Genomic DNA, 12,143 nt, shown 5'->3' on the forward strand with positions numbered 1-12,143 from the left:
GTACGTGTCTTCTTAATTTGTTTGTACCGCACTGATGAAGGCATAAGGCTGAAACATATGCCATGTTCCATTTTTGTTATATATATAGCACCTTGCACTTGTGCGAGTACTTTTTCAACTCCACAGATATTTTCTCTCCCACGCACCAGCCGCCTTTCATTTTAGCCTGAGCGCAAACCCTCATACTGGCTTTCCCCATTAATTATAATCTACATTCACATTTCCTATTGCTGCAGGATTATTTTCCTGCTGTAGCAAACTGGCACAAATTAAGGGAAAGGTTCACCCATTTTGGATGTTAAATTATTGTTGTGCATGCCTGAGTGATGTTTTATCGATTCCCTGGGTAATTTCATGTTTTCATGTGTATCTCAGTTATTGGCATTCCAGCAGGCAGAAATCAATGACGTATGATGTAGCAATGTGATAAAATCGCTCTCACCACACTGGAAGTTAATAGGAATATGACTTTTAGATTGTGAAAACGACTATAATACATGTCAGATTTCAATACTGGCCGATGTCATAACTCGGGAGGATGTCTTCTCTCGAATGAGAAATGTATCATATTTTTGCGATATTCCTACCTCGAGAAATTTGTAATTCACATTGTCATGTGGCGGCACGGTTGCTAAGCTAATCATTTTTTCATTTTTTTATCATCACGCAATCCCTTCTCAAAGTCAGTATATATGTTGAAGCGTGCCTATTTTTCTCTTAAGTGCATAATGTCACAATTCAAAAGCTATACAATATTATAGATAGCAAGTTAATCATCTCATATCTCAGAAAATATTTGTAATGTTGTACTTCTTGTTGACGAGATTCGTGCTAATGTTGGGTTTTTGAGCTAGCGCCCAATAGACTCCCATTCACTCCTTGAAGGTGAGCGCTCTTTGTCCCAGAATCGCCCAGAATGCACCGTGTGGCCCACTGACGTAGCATGGGCAACGTTTCACATCTCCTCAAAAAGTATATATGCCAATTGTAAATGTTTGATTCCACTCTGTGAGGCACATCAATCTGCAGGTTGAACATGCTGAGATTGTAGACTACTAAATTGATAGTGCAGTTTGTTTAGTTGATTTTACAACTAACTAGATACTTTACCAGCTGATATTGTCTTTGATATTATTGTGTGTAGCTATGTTTGCTAGCTAGCTAGCTACCTAGCCAGCCAGCCCACAGAGAGAGCATTGCATTGTGGATTTTGCAGTGAACTTGAGCTGCAACAGATTTCCACAACGATTTTTCACGTTGCTACCAACATTATAACCCCCAAATGATACATTTCTTCACAAAAAATATTGTTCTCAGATATTAGTGTTATTTAACACCAGATAATTATAGGAATGAGTGGATTTGGTGGATTTTTCCTTTAAGATCCTACATCTATAGCATTTACAAAGAGATGTTTCACTGCAGGAAGACAGACATCTCTTTTTCTATCCAGATAGAAGCACAAAAGTTTACTTGAACTGTTATACTTGTCTCTAAAAAGGATGGGGATAAGAGAAAAGGTTAAGGTTTAATGAATAGCACACAGTATATTCTCCTTTGAAAAGTCTCTCTTGATAAAATGAACATACACTTTGGCATTTCAGAAAGAGAACATGATACAGATCTAACAGCATAATAACATAAGACATAAGCTACATATGAGAACCAAAAGGCAAAGGGGTTCTTATCCCATACCATGAAAAAATGGTGCTCTTCATGACAGATGCTGATCATACAGCAATATAATATAGAATGCAAATGCAAATCATCCAAATATAGCAGTAATCTTAAAGAACAAATTGTTCTTCATGTTACTTCTAAGAGAGGTTATTTTCTGCCAAGTAATTTAATGAAGTGAACCACCACCAAATGCATAAACAAGGACAGGTCAGTAGAGTAGTTCAGCTCACAAAGGCACATTTTTAATTGCACAGAAAGAGAACTGAAATGTTAGAATATTTGAATAGGCATTCATATTTGCTATGTTATCCATTAAGGGTGAGCATTTTAAAAGGTCTCACGCATGTATTTACTACTAGGCCATAGCAAAGACAAGCAGCCAGCCCCAGAGAAGCTGTCACAAAGACAAAGACAAGCAGCCAGCCCCAGAGAAGCTGTCACAAAGACAAAGACAAGCAGCCAGCCCCAGAGAAGCTGTCACAAAGACAAAAACAAGCAGCCAGCCCCAGAGAAGCTGACACAAAGACAAAGACAAGCAGCCAGCCCCAGAGAAGCTGTCAAAGACAAAAACAAGCAGCCAGCCCCAGAGAAGCTGTCACAAAGACAAAGACAAGCAGCCAGCCCCAGAGAAGCTGCCAAAGACAAAAACAAGCAGCCAGCCCCAGAGAAGCTGTCACAAAGACAAAGACAAGCAGCCAGCCCCAGAGAAGCTGTCACAAAGACAAAGACAAGCAGCCAGCCCCAGAGAAGCTGTCACAAAGACAAAAACAAGCAGCCAGTCCCAGAGAAGCTGTCACAAAGACAAAGACAAGCAACCAGCCCCAGAGAAGCTGTCACAAAGACAAAAACAAGCAGCCAGCCCCAGAGAAGCTGTCACAAAGACAAAGACAAGCAGCCAGCCCCAGAGAAGCTGTCAAAGACAAAAACAAGCAGCCAGCCCCAGAGAAGCTGCCAAAGACAAAAACAAGCAGCCAGCCCCAGAGAAGCTGCCAAAGACAAAAACAAGCAGCCAGCCCCAGAGAAGCTGTCAAAGACAAAGACAAGCAGCCAGCCCAAGAGAAGCTGTCACAAAGACAAAGACATTTTCTGCCTTCAGGACGATGGAATGATCCCTCTCGACGGGAAAAGAGAAGGATTGGAGAAAGAGATGATAGTATCTAGATCTTTCAAGGTGTTGACTGTTGAGTAAAGGACTATGTAGACACCACCCACTGGGGAGAAATTGTTTGAATCAACGTTGTTTCCATGTAATTCCAACCAGAAAATGCAATGTGATGATGTTGAATCAACGCAGAGAGAAAAAAAAGAGTCAGAAACGTAAGAGAATGTCGTATTTTTTTCACCCAACATTTAACTTAAATCCAATGAGATGGTGAAATGTTTTGTTGATTTCACGTTGAATTCTCATAAGTTGAGAACTCAACCAAATGTAGATCAAAACTAGACGTTGAACTGGCGTCAGTGCTTAGTTTGCAGGTGATCTTGCAGATGACAGCTCATCTGTACTTACAGGGACCTCACCCCAGGACTACTCCAGTTTCAGGTGTGTAGAAAGAGTGTGTGTTGCAACATGGAGTGTCTGTTAAAAGAATAAATTAAAATTGACATTAATATGTGTGTATTTAGTAGAGGTCGACCGATTATGATTTTTCAACGCCGATACCGATACCGATTATTGGAGGACCGAAAAAATCCGATACCGATTAATCGGCCGATTTTTAAAAATGTATTTGTAATAATGACAATTACAACAATACTGAATGAACACTTATTTTAACTTAATATAATACATCAATAAAATCAATTTAGCCTCAAATAAATAATCAAACATGTTCAATTTGGTTTAAATAATGCAAAAACAAAGTATTGGAGAAGAAAGTAAAAGTGCAATATGTGCCATGTAAAAAAGCTAACGTTTAAGTTCCTTGCTCAGAACATGAGAACATATGAAAGCTGGTGGTTCCTTTTAACATGAGTCTTCAATATTCACAGGTAAGAAGTTTTAGGTTGTAGTTATTATAGGAATTATAGGACTATTTCTCTCTATACCATTTGTATTTCATATACCTTTGACTATTGGATGTTCTTATAGGCACTTTAGTATTGCCAGTGTAACAGTATAGCTTCCGTCCCTCTCCTCGCCCCTACCTGGGCTCGAACCAGGAAAACATTGCAACAGCCATCCTCGAAGCATCGTTACCCATCGCTCCACAAAAGCCGCGGCCCTTGCAGAGCAAGGGGAACAACTACTCCAAGTCTCAGAGCGAGTGACGTCACCGACTGAAACGCTATTAGCGCGCACCCCGCTAACTAGCTAGCCATTTCACATCGGTTACACCAGCCTAATCTCGGGAGTTGATAGGCTTGAAGTCATAAACAGCTCAATGCTTGAAGCATTGCGAAGAGCTGCTGGCAAAACGCACGAAAGTGCTGTTTGAATGAATGCTTACGAGCCTGCTGGTGCCTACCATCGCTCAGTCAGACTGCTCTATCAAATCATAGACTTAATTATAACCTAATAACACACAGAAATACGAACCTTAGGCCATTAATATGGTCGAATCCGGAAACTATTATCTCAAAAACAAAACTTTTATTCTTTCAGTGAAATACGGAACCGTTCCGTATTTTATCTAACGGGTGGCATCCATAAGTCTAAATATTCCTGTTACATTGCACAACCTTCAATGTTATGTCATTATTACGTAAGATTCTGGCAAATTAGTTTGCAACGAGCCAGGCGGCCCAAACTGTTGCATATACCCTGACTCTGCATGCAATGAACGCAAGAGAAGTGACACAAAATCACCTGGTTAATATTGCCTGATAACCTGGATTTCTTTTAGCTAAATATGCAGGTTTAAAAATATATACTTCCGTGTATTTATTTTAAGAAAGGCATTGATGTTTATGGTTAGGTACAGTCGTGCAACGATTGTGCTTTTTTCGCAAATGCGCTTTTGTTAAATCATCCCCCGTTTGGCGAAGTTGGCTGTCTTTGTTAGGAAGAAATAGTCTTCACACAGTTCGCAACGAGCCAGGCGGCCCAAACTGCTGCATATACCCTGACTCTGTTGCAAGAGAAGTGACACAATTACCTTAGTTAAAAGAAATTCATGTTAGGAGGCAATATTAACTAAATATGCAGGTTTAAAAATATATACTTGTGTATTGATTTTAAGAAAGGCATTGATGTTTATGGTTAGGTACACGTTGGAGCAACGACAGTCCTTTTTTGGGAATGCGCACTGCATTGATTATATGCAACGCAGGACACGCTAGATAAACTAGTAATATCATCAACCATGTGACGTTAACTAGTGATTATGATTGATTGATTGTTTTTTATAAGATAAGTTTAATGCTAGCTAGCAACTTACCTTGGCTTCTTACTGCATTCGCGTAACAGGCAGATTCCTCGTGGAGTGCAATGTAAGGCAGGTTAGAGCAGGTTAGAGCGTTGGACTAGTTAACCGCAAGGTTGCAAGATTGAATCCCCGAGCTGACAAGGTAAAAATCTGTCGTTCTGCCCCTGAACAAGACAGTTAACCCACCGTTCCTAGGCCGTCATTGAAAATAAGAATGTGTTCTTTTTTTTTACCATGACCAGTTTACAATGCAGGGTTACTCCAAGCAGTTTAGTCACCTCAAATGTCTCAATTACCACATTATTCATTACAAGATCTAGTTGAGGTTTACAATGATTTTAGTTTTTGAAATACTAGGACTGACATATTCCTTGCCACCCATACTGAAACTAAATGCAGCTCTTTGTTAAGTGTTGCAGTCATTTCAGTCGCTGTAGTAATTGACGTGTATAGTGTTGAGTCATCCACATACAGTGGACACACTGGCTTTACTCAAAGTAAAGGGCCTAGGCAGCTGCCCTGGGGAATTCCTGATTCTACCTGGTGTCGTGTCGTTGGCATCATTAAAAGTGAAGACTGTTATTTTATCAAATCAATTCTCTGTAATTATTACGTGATTAAACTAATCATGTAAATGTAATTAACTAGGAAGTCGGGACACCAAGGAAAATTTTCAGATTACAAAGTTATAATTTTCCTCATATAACTCCTCAGATATTTTAATATCTGATCAATTAGTCTTCTAGTCTTCTAATTAATGAATTATGAATTATTACCTCACGTTAGTCTCATTCCAAATGTTGTAAATTGTTGGTTATCTGCACGAACCCAGCCTTTACTATGAATCAGCCATACACCAATTGTCTTAATAATTTATTTACTAACTAACTAAATAATCACAGAAATGCATAAACAAACAAACAGTAGATATGTTACTACCAAATGATAGGGAAGATTCCCTAGTGGGCTAAGCCGATATGACGGCTTGGTGGACAAAGGGAAGTGAGTGTGGACTGAGCGAGAGTGGGAAAGACAAAAGGGATCACTACACACACACAGTTGATAATTATATTAATTGAAATGCTAATCCTTTGCACATGAACGCTCACTCATTCGGGAATAATTGCAATCAATATATATTTACGCCCAGGTGTCATCGTGATCTCTGTTGGAATCGTCAGTCCATCTGCTGGAGAGTCAGTTCATCTGCTGGAGAGTCAGTTCATCTGCTGGAGAGTCAGTCCATCTGCTGGAGAGTCAGTCCATCTGCTGGAGAGTCAGTTCATCTGCTGGAGAGTCAATTCATCTGCTGGAGAGTCAGTCCATCTGCTGGAGAGTCAGTTCATCTGTTGGAGAGTCAGTTCATCTGCTGGAGAGTCAGTTCATCTGCTGTAGAGTTAGTTCATCTGCTGGAGAGTCAGTTAATCTGCTGTAGAGTCAGTTCATCTGCTGGAGAGTCAGTTCATCTGCTGGAGAGTCAGTTCATCTGCTGTAGAGTCAGTTAATCTGCTGGAGAGTCAGTTAATCTGCTGGAGAGTCAGTTAATCTGCTGTAGAGTCAGTTCATCTGCTGGAGAGTCAGTTCATCTGCTGAAGAGTCAGTTCATCTGCATCTCTTTCTCTCTTTCTGGTTCCCTGAAGATCAAAGTCTTTCGTGGTTAGAATGGATACTTCAGAGTACCATTCAGAAATGTTCTCATACAATACATCTTTCGGCGGTTGTCGGTAATAGCATCCCAGGGTTACATAATTTATAGCTGCAGACTAGCAATTAGTATCTAACATTTGCTCTTATTCTGTCGGGATCGATAGTCTCAGAGTTGAACCATTTCCAGCCGTGTAGCCAATGCTCCACGTGGTATGGTTAGGATTTCAATAACTATTCGCAATCACAGCTCACGCTGTGGGTTTGCTTAGTCTAAACTATTCGCAATCACAGCTCACGCTGTGGGTTTGCTCAGTCTTGGTACTCAAACCTGTGCCACCTCAGCTGACACCGAGGTATGCGTGGTCTCAAGAGGGCTTCCTCAGGGGGGGGGGGGTTATTCGTAACAGTAGAAAAGGCGGTTCTATGACACCTGATCATGTCTGTGCTCACAGGGGCAGGCCAATGACTTAGTTAAACTTTAAAGGGAATAGAATGCTCTCACATTAAAGGTTTAACATCACATTACATAATTTCTGTCACGCCCTGACCGTAGATTGCTTTGTATATTTCTATTTTTAGTTTGGTCAGGGTGTGATGTGGGTGCGTATTCTATGCAGCGTGGGAACATGGACTCCTGGACATGGGAGGAAATTTTGGACGGCAAAGGACCATGGGCACAGCCGGGAGAGTATTGCCGTCCGAAAAAGGAGCTGGAGGCAGCAAAAGCGGAGCGGCGACACTACAAGGAATTGGCGCGAGGTAACGGGCACGAGAGGCAGCCCCAGATTTTTTGGGGGGGAGGGCACAAGGGTAGATTGGCGGACTCAGGTAGGAGACCTGAGCCAACTCCCAGTGCTTACCGTGGCAAGAGAGTGACTGGGCAGGCACCGTGTTATGCGGTGAAGCGCACGGTGTCCCCAGTGCGCACGCATAGCCCGGTGCGTTACATCGCAGCTCCTCGAATTGGCCGGGCTAGAGTGGGCATCGAGCCAGGAGGGATGATGCCGGCTCAGCGCATCTGGTCTCCAGTGCGTCTCCTCGGTCCGGGTTATCCTTCGCCAGCTTTGCACACTGTGTCTCCAGTGCGTCTGCACAGCCCAGTGCGTCCTGTGCCTGCGCCCCACAGGTGCAGGGCCGAAGTCACCATACAGCCAGGACGGGTTGTGCAGGCTTTTTTCTCGAGACCTCCAGTGCGCCCAGTGTATCCGGTGCCTCGGCCAAGGACAATGCCTCCTGCATGTCTCCCCAGCCTGGTGAGTCCTGTGCCTGTGCTAAGCTCTAACCCTCCTGCATGTCTCCCCAGCCTGGTGAGTCCTGTGCCTTCTCCCAGAGCCAGGCCTCCTGTGTGTCTCTCCATACCAGTGAAGATCCATGGCAAGAAGCCTCCAGTGATGATCCATGGCAAGAAGCCTCCAGTGATAATCCATGGCACGAAGCCTCCAGTGATGATCCATGGCATGAAGCCTCCAGTGATGATCCATGGCACGAAGCCTCCAGTGATGATCCATGGCACGAAGCCTACTGTGATGATCCAAGGCACGAAGCCTCCTGTGATGATCCATGGCACGAAGCCTCCAGTGATGATTCATGGCACGAAGCCTCCAGTGAGGATCCATGGCACGAAACCTCCAGTGAGGAGTTATGGCACGAGGCCTCCAGCGTCGCCCTCTAGTCCGGAGCCTCCAGCGACGCCCTCTAGTCCGGAGCCTCCAGCGTCGCCCTCTAGTCCGGAGCCTCCAGCGTTGCCCTCTAGTCCGGAGCCTCCAGCGACGCCCTCCAGTCCGGAGCAGCCAGAGTCTCCCTCCTGTCCGGAGCAGACAGAGCCTCCCGCCTGTCCGGCGCCGCCAGAGCCTCCCGCCTGTGCGGCGCCGCCAGAGCCTCCCACTTGTCCGGCGCTGCCACAGTTTCCCTCATATTCGGGGTCCGTTGTAAGGGTCCCCAGTCCGGGGTCGGCGGCGAGGGTCGCCACTCCAGAGGCGCTACATAAGGGGGCCAAGACTAAGGTGGAGTGGGGTCTACGTCCCGCACCAGAGCCGCCACCGTTTGGTCAGGGTGTGATGTGGGTGCGTATTCTATGTTTTAGGTCTAGGTTTTCTGTTTCTATGTGTTTGGCCTGGTATGGTTCTCAATCAGAGGCAGCTGTCTATCGTTGTCTCTGATTGAGAGCCATACTTAGGTAGCCTGTTTTCCCACTTGTGTTTGTGGGTGGTTATTTTCTGGTTAGTGTTTGTTGCACCTGTCAGAACTGTTCGTTGGTCGTTTTGTTGTTTTTGTTTGTGTATTCATTTTTGATTTAAAGTATTATGGATACGTACCACGCTGTACTTAGGTCCTCCTCTCCTTCTCCCGACGACTTTCGTGACAATTTCACAAATAGTTTCATCTCTACTCATTCATTTTATACAAGAATTAGATGCAAACCTCATAATTGAGAAATATACACATTCAGAGATATAGTTGTGTGTTTTCTGTCCTCTCTGAGGTCACCAAATGAAACACACTCGTCATACCCGTCCCTTCAGTGTCCACGGACCATTCCCACCTTTTCACAAGTGGACATTTTGTTTCATATTCTCATTTTAGTAAAATCCTTTGTTCTCTCTGTGTCTCTCTTTCTGCATGGCCAGGGGGAGAGAATCTCTGCCAGGAATTTACGACCTGAGATAACATAAACTGGGTGTAGGAGAGAGTGGGAAGCCATTATCTATACCCAGAAAGGGCCACGTCAAGACACTGGATTATGTTGACTTGCCTAGTTAAATAAAGGTTAAATCAAATAAATAAAAAATGTTGGAGAGGTTTCCATTAAAGAACACCCTGTGTGTTCTGTTAGACAGGTAACTCTTTATCCACAATATAGCAGGCGGTGTAAAGCCCTAACACATACGTTTTTCCAGCAGCAGATGATCGATAATGATCGATAATGTCAAAAGCCACACTGAAGTCTAACAATACAGCCCCCACAATCTTTTTATCATCAATTTCTCTCAGTGCTGTGCTTGTTGAATGTCCTTCCCTACAAGCGTGCTGAAAGTCTGTTGTCAATTTGTTTACTGTAAAATAGCATTGTATAAGGTCAAACACTATTTTTTTCTAAAGTTTACTAAGGGTTGGTAATAGTCTGATTGGTCGGCTATTTGAGCCATTAAAGGGGGCTTTACTATTCTTGGGTAGCGGAATGACTTTTGCTTCCCTCCAGGCCAGAGGGCACACACTCTCTAGTAGGCTTAGATTGAAGATATGGCGAATAGGAGTGGCAATATCATCCTCTATTCTCCTCAGGATTTTCCATCCAAGTTGTCAGACCCCGATGACCTGATTTTTTTGTAAGTGTCATTTCAGTCACATATGGCAGGTGTTTAATAAATCCAAGAGATTTACAATAATTCTTCAAATTAAAAGGTTATTTTTTTCAAGAATGCAACATTTAATATGATGATGCATTGTTTCATTCCTAATATATCAAGTCCACTAATTAGGGGTTCAAAGCAAAGCTGTTATTCTTACATTTAAAAAAAATTGTCAAATAACTCCAGCATAGAATGATAACTTTTTAAAGAATTTGGCACACAGAAACTACAGACCATGAGTAACTTGGTCAAAAATAATGGTACCAATTGGCCTATAGGTGGCGCTGTTATAAACAGTCTCACTTAAACCTTCATATCCTCCCCCTCATTGGACCTAGAGAACATTTTCATGTAGGTGTCTTTCCTCATGCTAAACAAATGTGCCTCAATAACGTCCATCAGGATAGATTTTCCTCCATCTTGGACATTTTAAAACCTTTGAAAATTTTTATTTTCATTAACTATAAGTCCAAATATCACCAAATTCGGTATGTAGACCCATGGTACATCTCTTAGCTTTTTAAAAAAAGCTAATAAACAGTTACATGATCTAGAGCATGGTCAATCAAGTTAATGTTTCCAACATTTTCGGAACACTAAACAGCTATTGACTTAGAACACTGGAGAGTTACCACAAGGATGCTTTCTCCTGTGAGATACATTCAGCCTCTTGCAAATTGAAGCAAAATTATGAAACAAATATGCATTATTTTATATATGTTTTTTTATTGTTCCATTTTTTTTGAGATGCCTGGCTTCCCTTGGCCTCCATGAATACAAGCCACTGAAGGGATTGGTTAAGAGATGGCTGAGTTATTGCTAAGTTAGGAAATCAGATTTTACATGTCCATTTAAATCCTTTGTAAATCCACTTGCCATCACTATCATGAACATCCCTAAGATGAACCTCACTTGGTTTGGTATTGATATCTCAAAAAACAAGGAAACTATTAACAACTCATTATTTGCACATGTAAAGCATATGCTAATGCTCAAAATCATCTGCAATCATTTTCTCCTCAAGAACCATATATCAGATACACTCCAGATTTTGTATTTTAGACTCATGATTACACATAAAAGAAAACGGTTAATACATGATCAAATGCTTGCTTTGTTATCCAATTGATCCTGTCCTTTTCTGTCATCGTGTGAAACCGGGCATGGCTGCTTGCAGCTATACACATTTACATTGTAGCTATTAAGCAGACGCTCTTATAAAGAGTGACTTGGGCCTACAGTTAGTACATTCATCCTAAGGTAGCTAGCTAGGTGAGAAAACCACATATCACAGTCATAATAAAAACATTTCTCCTAAATAAAGCAGCTATCAGCACAGTCTGTGTGCTAAGAAAACACAAGTGGGAGTGTTAGTCCAGTAACGTTAATTACTGTTTCTCTTCTTGCGACAATTGTGAGCTCACACTGGTTCTGTGATTAACTCACCTGTGATACACAATCACAGTCAAATACATCCGTTATGGAGAGGAATAAAAAATATATGACACCAATGAAACAAATAGGCTAAATGACGAATCAGTTCACCTCCACATGCAAGACATGAGAAAAGTGGTTGACACTTGTCACCGTGGAGTGATAGATAGCCTACCTTGTGAAGCAGAATTCACAGTTAGAGCCTCTCTCGCTGGCAGTCAGGACGTAAGTATATGGAAGACTAGCGAAGAGAAGCTCCCCAACTTTGAAGGGTTTGGTGACCCGGAGTCCTCGCCCTTTTCCCGGACTGACGAACCTCTCAATTCCCTCAATGCTCTCCTTCATTCTGTTGCTTATACAGTAGATCCGCCGAAAGAACTTCCTTCCGAATTCCACTATTCACCAAGAATCAGCTACAATAAACCCACGTTTGGCGCTGCAATTGCCTACGTGTCGTTAGAATTACACCGGTATGGTTTAGTGCCCCTTCCATATGAAAGCGACAGCGTCACCGTCCCCAATAACGGTTCATACATGGTAACATCATCGACGCATCCCTCACGGAAATCCGGAGGGGTCATAAAGTCCGGCCAAAAATAAGCTTCTCTGAGCACCGGACAGAGATCTGCGGCGCGGTGCAACTCATTGTCGTTAAGAATATGAT

General features: G+C 42.6%; 1 protein-coding gene across 1 annotated transcript in view; it reads right to left on the minus strand.

Moving 5' to 3' along the window:
- Positions 1–11,856, minus strand: part of LOC120019535 (N-lysine methyltransferase SMYD2-B-like) — a 28,710-nt gene extending 16,854 nt beyond the window's left edge. Inside the window, 1 exon segment of the mRNA XM_038962833.1 lies at positions 11,655–11,856. Coding sequence (XP_038818761.1) covers positions 11,655–11,824 — 170 coding nt within the window. The 5' untranslated portion in view covers positions 11,825–11,856.
- Positions 11,857–12,143: the final 287 nt, after the last annotated feature.

The sequence above is a fragment of the Salvelinus namaycush genome, chromosome 24 (assembly GCF_016432855.1).
Source record: "Salvelinus namaycush isolate Seneca chromosome 24, SaNama_1.0, whole genome shotgun sequence".
NCBI lineage: Eukaryota > Metazoa > Chordata > Actinopteri > Salmoniformes > Salmonidae > Salvelinus > Salvelinus namaycush.